Here is an 8,839-nt window from a genome sequence, read left to right on the forward strand (position 1 = left end):
TGCCCCAGGAAAAGCCCCCAGACCCGAGGGAAGGGATTTTGTTTACGGCCGCGTCTCTCCCCGCCCCTCAAATAAAGGGAGACGTGCAGACACCGGGAACCAGATAATTGTGGGGGTGGGTTCACACCCCGGGCAGAGAGCATGCAGACTGAAGCCAAACACTGGGAGGCAGGGGCCCGGGGCCTGCGAGGAGAAGTACGCGTCTGGGAGTCAGAAGATCTGAGTTCTAATCCCCCCTCTGCCATTTGTCTGCCGTGTGACCTTGGACTAGCCGCTTCACTTCTCTGGGCCGTCGTTTTCTCATCTGAAGATGGGTATTCAGCACCTACTCTCCTTACTTGGACTGCGAGCCCCGCGTGCATCCGACCTGATTATCTTGAATCTACCCTAGCGCTGGGTACAGTGTTTGACCCAAAGTGAGCACTTCACAAACACCGCAGTTAGCATTAACACGCGCGCACGACATCCTCGCCACACATACTGGCCCGAAAGAGAAGGGCAGAGACCACAGGCTCGAAATGCACATACCTATTCAGAAGACAACAACACACCTTTGGGCACCCACAAGACTACACACGAGCAGAGAGTCAACACACCTGACACTGACACAGTAGACAGGTTTGCTGGAGACACCCCGAGCTGCACAAGCTAGGGAGACAGCAGGGCGCGTGTACGGGTACACACCCACACTCTCTCTTGTTCTATGTCTCTGTTTCTGTCTCCCTCTCTCCTCCCCCAAACCCCCACGCAGATCCACCCAGAGATATTCCCAAACTTTGGCAGTGACAGAGACACCCAGACATCTAAGGGCAAAGAGAAACATCCCCCCACTGGAGCAAAGGGGAGCGACCTGAGAGACAATGAGACATTTAGAGACAGCCACACGGCTCAGATAAGGAGCAAACTTGAGTCAAAGAGAGGCCTTCAGACAAACAAGAAAGGAAATTGTGTCAGACACCCAAAGAGGGGAGACACACACCCTCCTACCTCCCACCAACCGGCACCCCAGGGAGACAAATAGAAGCAGAGGGGTGGCCTCTGGGGGTCAGACAGGCAGATGTGAAGGACTGACTATCTCCGTCTGTCATGTGTGGTGGTCTTTCGTGTGTGGTGGTCGTAATGGTCGTAGTAATTGTCAGTCAATTGTACTTACTGAGCTCTTACTATGTACAGAACACTGTATTCACTTGTACAATATACCAACTTTTACAGACATATTCCCTGCCCACAACCAATTTGCAAGTAATAGTAGCAGTAGAAGTAATAGTAGTTTGTTAGCAGTAATAATAATAATGATAATGATGGCATTCGTTAAGCACTTACTATATGCCAAGCACTGTTCTAAGCACTGGGGAGGATAGAAGGTGATCAGGTTGACCCACGTGGGGCTCACAGTCTTAATCCCCGTTTTACAGATGAGGGACCTGAGACACAGTGAAGTGATGTGACTTGCCCAAGGTCAGACAGTTGACAAGTGGCAGAGCCGGGATTAGAACCCACAACCTCTGACTCCTTTCCACTGAGCCACGCTGCTTCTCAGTAGAAGGAATAGTCACAGAAGTAGCCGTGGCCCACAGTCACCCTAGAGCCCCCGCTCCCGATCTTCCTCCCAGCTCCTGCAACTCAATCAATCAATAATCAGTGGTCTTTGTCCAGTGCTTACTGTGTGCAGAGCACTGTAATAAGCTCTTGGGAGAGGATGAGACGACAGTCAGTAGTGACAGTCCCCTGCCCGCAACTAGCTTGCAATTTAGCACGGAAGACAGGCGTTAATAGGAGTAATTTTTAATATGCCGGGTAGGGAAGGGGACCCTCAAAGACGGAAGTGGGAGCAGGGGCAGCTAGTAGAAGGGGCGTTCCCAAGCGTTTAGTACAGTGCATTGTACGCACTGGGTGTTCAGTAAATACCGATGCTACTACAGAGGTTGCTGTGGTGGAAGGGCAGGCTCCCGCAAGAGAATTCTAGGGGAACAGCGGAGTTGGGAGAGCAGTGGCAACGAGGGTAGAGGCGGAGGTGGGGGGAGTTGGGGGTTCAGGCCCAGTGCTCAGGGGAATTCTGGGGAAAGAGCAGCGAGCCAGCGAGGAGCTGGGGGGGCTGGAGGGGACCGGGGGGGGGTGGGGGCCGGGGAGCAGGAAGCCGGGCCCCAGGGGAGCCATCAGGGCCCATTGATAGCCTGAGCACTTGTTTAGGGGCCGATCGGCCGGCCCCCTCAGGGGACGGGGATTGTCCTGCCGGGCCCATTGTCCTCCCCCGCCTCCTCCCCCCGCCCTCCCCCTGCTCCTGCTTTGAACCTGACACTGAGACCTCCCCCCCTCCCTCTCTTCCTCCTCGTCCTCGTCCTCGTCCTCCCGGTCCCCTTCCCCCTTCTCCCCAACCCGGGCCCGGGATGTCCGTCCCGGGGCGGGGGGCTGAGCGGGGAGCCGGGCCGCGGGGAAGGAGATGAGGGGGATGAGGGAAGAAGAGGGGGCGGGGAGAGGGGGAGCCGCCTAGAGAGTCGGGGGACGCGGGTTCCGAGGGAGGAGGCGGGGAAATCGCGGGGTGTGTGTGTGTGTGTGTGTGTGTGGCGCAGGAGCCCTGGGTCCCGAGGAGCAGGACCAAGAGCCTGGTGGGGACCGTGCGAGAGGACCCGGGGCAGGGAAGGACGGCCAGGAGGCCTGGGTCCCGTGGGGAAATAGGCTGGGGCGGGGTCCAGACGGCTCCGAGCATCCAACGGGGAGACGGGGGGGCGGAGCAGGTGTCCGAGGGTCGGGGGGTCGGGGAGGAGCTGGGGCCGGGGCAGCGGGGAGGAGCTGGGCTGAGTGAAGCCTGGGGGGACCCGGACGCCTGGGTTTTTTATTTATTTCATTTAATTTTTTTAACGGACCCAGGGTCCGTGGGGCCGCTGGCTCCGCCCCCGCCGGTCCTGGCCTCAGTTTCTCCCTCCCCCTCCCTCCCTCAGGGCGGGGTCGCCGGGCGCCGGAGCAGGAGGGAGGGGCCTGAGGTCAAGGCCGTGGGAGGGGTCGCGACTCCGGCCCCCCTCCCCTCCCCTCCCCCCCTCCCTCCGTCGGTCGGTCGGTGGGTCGGTCGGTGGGTCGGTCGGTCCCCCCCCGCAGGGGTCGCTGGGGTCGCTGGGTCCCGGCTGCAGTCGGACGCGGCAGGCTGGGGCCCTCCCTATGGCCGGACACCTGGGTCCCGACTTCGCCTTCTCGCCACCGCCCGGGGGCGGGGAGCCGTGGGTGGACCCCCGGGGCTGGTACGGGTACCCGGCTCCCCCCGGCGCGGCGGGGGCGGGGGCGGGGGCCGGGGCGGGAGGCGAGCCTTGGGGGGGCCCCTTCCTCCCGCCCCCCGCCGGGCCCCTCTACGAGGGCGGGGGCTGGGCCGGGGGCTGCTTCGTGCCGCAGATCGGCGTGGGGCTCGCCCAGCCGCCCCCAGACCCCTCGGGGCCCGACGGGGAGGGCGGGGGGGCCGCCGGGACGCCCCCCCAGGGCGGCTCCCCCGAGCCGGGGGGCTCCGGGCCGGCCCTGAAGCTGGAGCCGGCCGAGAGCGGAGACGAGGTGAGCCCCAGCCGGGGCCCGGGGGGCGCGGGGAGTGCGGGGGGCGGGAGGCGGAGGCCGGTCCTGTCCGCCGGCCGTTCTGTCTTCACCTCCGGGCTCGACGCGTGTTGGTGCGGGCCGGGGCGGGAGCGGGTTGCGGGCCGCCTATCCTATCCGTGCAGGCGGGAACGGTCGTGGTCGGCGCGGGACCGGGCGGGTTGTGGATGCGGGGTGAGGGGTTCTGTGTCGGTGGGCGTGCGGGACCGCTGTGGGCTGCCTATGTGAGGATGCGGCTGCGGAGGGTGCGGGAAGTTGTACGGTAGAGATGCGGGGGACGTGCGCGTCCGGCGCGGTGTATGGGGGGGGGACATCGGTGGTGTGTGCGGGAGCGGGGCTGTGGGAGATGCATGCGGGGGCGGAGGGGTCCGTGTCCGTCCCCGGGGGTGTCCGGCGGGGCCGAGGAGAGGCGGTCGGGGGGAGGAGGCGGGCGGTGTATCCGGGTTATGGCCCCGGGGTTAAGACCTCCTTATCTCTCCGGCGCTGATAGAGGGTCCATTCGCGTGGTGATTGTTCCCCGGCCAGCGCTGGGCGGGACCGGTTTCGGGCTTTGGGTGGAGACCCCGGCGCTCCCCTCCGGGCAAGGGAGTCGCCCGCGGGGCGGGGGGCGCGGGGCGCGGGGAAGGGGCGCGGGGAAGGGGGGGGAGGGCAAGGCCCCGGGAGCCCCAACCCCGCGCTGCCGGCCGCCTCCGAGCGCTTACTACGTCCATACAGAACCGCTTGGGAGAGTCCGGTAGAGCAGAGTTGGTATCCCCCATCCCCCCTGCAGCCCCCCGCCCAGGCCGTGTGAGAGCCTTCTCCGCTGCGTGACTGTCCCGTCCCGGGGCCCAGAACTCTGCCCTCTCCTCTGGCCGGCCGCAACCCGCCGCCACCCTCATCGACTCCCCTGCCCATCGCCCATCGCCAGCGGCTTCAGCCTTTTAACTCCCTCCCCAAATCCCCCGTGGTATTTCTTAAGCGCTTATTCTGCGTCAACGCTCCCTCGCCGTCGGCTTTAAAGTAGCCCACCATCTCGCCCCGTCCTACCTCACCTCGCTACTCTCCTACTACGGCCCAGCCGGCACACTTCGCTCCTCTGATGCTAACCTTCTCACTGTACCTCCATCTCGCCGCTGCCCCCAAGCCCACGTCCTGCCTCTGGCCTGGAACACTCCCTCCTCAAATCCGACAATCGCTCTTCGCGCCCCCCGCCGCCGCCCCTTGAAAGCCTTACTGAAGGCCCATCTCGTCTCAAAGGCCTTCCTTCACTGAGCCCTCCTTTCCTCTTCTCCCTCTCTCTTCTGCGACGCCCCCACTGGCTCCCTTGGTTCTTCCCCCTTCACCGCCCCGCAGCACTTGTGTACATAGCTGTAACTTATTTATTTGTGTTGATATCTGATTCCGTCGCTCTAGACTGTAAAGCTCCTCGTGGGCAGGGATTGGGTCTGTTTATTGTTGTATTGTACTCTCTCAAGTGCTTAGTCCAGGGCTCCGCACACAGTAAGCGCTCAGTAAGTACGATCGAATGAATAAACACTGGGCAGAGACGAGATTACCAGGTCCCACTTAGGGCTCCCAGTCTAAGTAGGAGGGAGGTCAGGTATGAAATCCTCATTTTACAGATGAGGGGATGGAGACCCAGAGAAGTGAAATAACTTGCCCAAAGTCACGAGGCGAAGTAGATTAGAACACGGGTCCTCTGTCTCCCAGGCTCAGGCTCTTTCCACTAGACCATGCTGCCCCATCCATCAATCGTACTAAGTGCTTACTGAGTGCCGAGCACTGTACTAAGCACTTAGGAGAATACAACATGGCAGAGTTGGTTAGACGCGTTCCCTGTCCATATACCCCTGATTGACTGGGAATGCTACTAGAGGCCTCTGCTCTCAGCTCCCCCCTTTCCGGGCTTTGGGAGCACGGTCCCCTGCCCCCACTCCCCAGGAAGCCCCCAGCCTCACCCCCGCGGCCCCGCCCTCAGCAGGAGACCCCATCAAGGGAGGAGCTTGAACAGTTTGCCAAGGAGCTGAAGAGGAAGCGGATCACGCTGGGATACACACAGGCCGACGTGGGGGTCACCCTGGGCGCCCTCTTCGGTGGGTATCCCCTGCCCCACCCATCAGGAAGGGGCCTACAGGGAGGGGGAGAGGAGCGGGGGATGACGACGACATTTGTGACCCTTTCTTCGCTCCCAGGGAAGGTGTTTAGCCAGACCACCATCTGCCGCTTCGAGGCCCAGCAGCTGAGCTTCAAGAACATGTGCAAGCTGAGGCCACTCCTGCAGAGGTGGCTGGAGGCGGCTGACGACAACGACAGACTGCAGGAGGTGGGTGTGGGGGGTGGTGGGGGAAGGAGGATGGAAGGGTCTGCAGGGAGGCATGAGTGGTCTGGGTGGGGGGGGAGCCAGACGAGGGCCAAATGGGTATGCGATGAGAGGGAGGGATGTCAGGCTGGGCTGGGTGGGAGTGAGAGATGGCCAGGATTTGGTGGGGGGTGGTAAGGGGAATGACTGGGGGGGCAGTGGGGAGGGGGAAGCAGGCTGGGGTAGTGAGGGGGCAATAGTAATAATTGTGGTGCATGTTAAGCACTTACTGTGTGCCGAGCATTGTACTAAGTCCTGGTGTAGCTATAAACTAATCAGGTCCCACCTGGGGCTCACAGTCTAAGTAAGAGGGAGAACAGGGATTGATTTTGCAGATGAGGGAACTGAGGCCCAGAGAAGTGAAGTGGCACCCCCTCAAGGTCACATGGCAGGCAAATGGCTGGGCTGGGATGAGAACCCAGGTCCTCCGACTGCCAGGCCCTGGCTCTTTCCACTAGGCCACACTGGGTGAGGGACACTGCTGGGTGGGAGATGGGCTGGGTGGAAGTAACTGCTGGGAAGGGGGAGGACGGAGGATGCCTTTGGGTGGGTGATGTGGGCTGGGATGCAGGGGGCCGATGGTGCTGGAGGGGGCCCAAGAGGACTGGCGAGTGGGAGAGGTGGGCTGGGGAGGTGGACCGAGTAGGGTAAGACATGGGTAGAAGGGCAGGGTGGGATGGTGGTTGGATGCTATTGAGTAGGAGGAGACACAGGGTGAGTTGGGAGATGCCAGGAGTGGGCAGGAGTAGGTCTGAGAATAGGAGAAATGGGCTGAGGGTGAGGGGAGGTGTCAAAGTCATGGACTGGTTTGGGTGAGACACAGGCACGGGTGGTGGGGTAGGAAACACAGGTTGGGTAGGAGAGTGTTGGGATGGTGGGCATCCTGGGAGTGGGAGATGTGGCTTGGGGGAGCGTCAAAGTCATGAACCTAGTGGGGTGAGACATGGGCACAGGTGGTTGGTTAGGAGACACAGATTGGGTGAGAGGGGGCAAGTAGGGCAGTGGGCGTGTGGTGAGCAGGAGGCCTGGCTGACGGGAGTCAGGATGTCAAAGTCACCGGACCGGGTGAGCCGAGACATGGCGCAGGTGGTTGGGTGGGAGACTTGGCTGGGTGCGGGCATCAGGATCACCCGCCCATGGGGTTGAGTGAGGTGGCGGGCCACCCTGATCCCTTGGCCCATGCCAGATGTGCAATGCGGAGACGGTGCTGCAGCAGGCCCGGAAGCGGAAGCGCACGAGCATCGAGAACAAGGTGCGGGGCAACCTGGAGACCATGTTCCTGCAGTGCCCCAAACCCAACCTACAGCAGATCAGCAGCATCGCCGAGGAGCTCGGGCTCGAGAAGGACGTGAGTCGCCCCGGACCACCGCCGCCGCCCCTCCAGCCCCACCCGCTCCCCATCCTCCTCCTCACAAACTCTTCCCCCTGACCCCTTCCCCTCCCCCCGCCTGTTGCAGGTGGTCCGCGTCTGGTTCTGTAACCGCCGGCAGAAAGGCAAGCGAGGAAGCGGCTGCTCTTCTCGGGAGGATTTTGAGACGGCCGGGCCCTTCCCCAGCGGCCCCGTGCACCTCCCCCTGCCGCCTGGCCCCTCCCTCGGCCCCCCCGGCTACGGTGGCCCCCCCTTTGCCACCCTCTACTCCCCGGCCCCTTTCCACGACGGAGACGCTTTCGCCCCGGTTCCTATCGCCCCCCTGGGCCCCCCCACGCACTCGAGCTGAATGGGCCGGGGAGAGCGGGGCGGCTGGCTCAGGGGAGGGGGGAGCGAGGCAGAGCCCTCATAGAGGGGAGACAGAGGGGCGAGGGGAGAGAAAGCAGTAGGGGTGGGAAAGAGGGACGGGGGGTGGTGGGTGGGGAGACCCAGGGCGATAGGCCCCCTGGGGATGCTGGGGAGGAGGCTGGAGCAGGATCCGAGTTATTTTTTGAGGGGGGAGGGGGGAGGGCTGGGAGTTCCGGGGGTTGGTTGTGTATTTTTTTTTTCCCCACATCTGATTGCTCTTCTCAATAAAGAGGCCCTGAGCTGGGATTCAGCCAACTCATGACACTAAACTGGTATTTGTTAAGCACTTACAAGTGCTGCACTAAACGCTGGGGTAGAGACCTGGCGATCCTGTCGGATGCGGTCCCTGGTTCGGTCTAAGGAGGGAGTGGGGAAAATGGGTATTGAAATCTCATTTAATAGATAGGGAAACTGAGGACTAGAGAAGTGAAGTGACTTGCCCAGGGTCATTCAACGGGCAAGGGGCAGAGATGGGATGAGAACCCAGGTGTCTCTGGGTCCCCAGGCCTGGGCCCTTTCCACTAACTAGGCTGCACCGTTCCTTGGAGGGGCTGGGTGCCTGCAACCGGCCGCCCTCCCCCCAGCCAGTGGAGGAGAGGGAGAGAGAACTGGCTGGGAAAGAGGAGGGCTACGGGGTAATCAATCAATCACCACTGAGAGCTTCCTGCACGCACAGCACTGTACTATGTGGCCGTAGGAAGGCCCCGGTCCTGGGTCCCCCTGAAAAGTCACAACCGAACGGACGTGTCAGCAGCTGGTCTTTATTTGGAAACAAGCGATTTGCGGGGCGGGAATGAGGAGATGCAAACTGGAATTTGGGGGGTCAGGATGAAATACCCTGGGTGGTGGTGTGAGGGGGAAGGGTGATAAATCTCTCCTCAGCATCCCTATCCACATTCCCTCACCTGTGTCCTGAGGCTTCCCAGAATCCTCCGGGGGACATGGCCGAAGGTGGAGCCGGAGCGCAGGTTGGTCCTGGAGTGAGCGGGCTCCCCTGGACCGGCCCTTGGCACTAGCGGCTCCAGCGCCGTGGGTCCCAATGGGGTCCGTGAGAGCCACTTGTGGTGGGGGGAGGCCTATCGGTGTCCACCGCCCCCCACCCCCCCACCGCCTCTGTGGCTGTGGTCTTCACAGGCCGCTCCAGGCCCGGGTTC

The 8,839-nt window shown here is 62.3% G+C and overlaps 1 protein-coding gene across 1 annotated transcript; it reads left to right on the forward strand.

Annotated features, from left to right (window-relative positions):
* Nucleotides 1–3,153: 3,153 nt before the first annotated feature.
* On the forward strand, nucleotides 3,154–7,626 carry POU5F1 (POU class 5 homeobox 1). Its single transcript, NM_001242727.1, is given in 6 exon segments — nucleotides 3,154–3,431; nucleotides 3,434–3,534; nucleotides 5,502–5,642; nucleotides 5,742–5,872; nucleotides 7,095–7,256; nucleotides 7,366–7,626. Coding segments are annotated over 6 exon segments (1,074 nt in total).
* Nucleotides 7,627–8,839: the final 1,213 nt, after the last annotated feature.

The sequence above is a fragment of the Ornithorhynchus anatinus genome, chromosome X5 (assembly GCF_004115215.2).
Source record: "Ornithorhynchus anatinus isolate Pmale09 chromosome X5, mOrnAna1.pri.v4, whole genome shotgun sequence".
NCBI classification, from domain to species: domain Eukaryota; kingdom Metazoa; phylum Chordata; class Mammalia; order Monotremata; family Ornithorhynchidae; genus Ornithorhynchus; species Ornithorhynchus anatinus.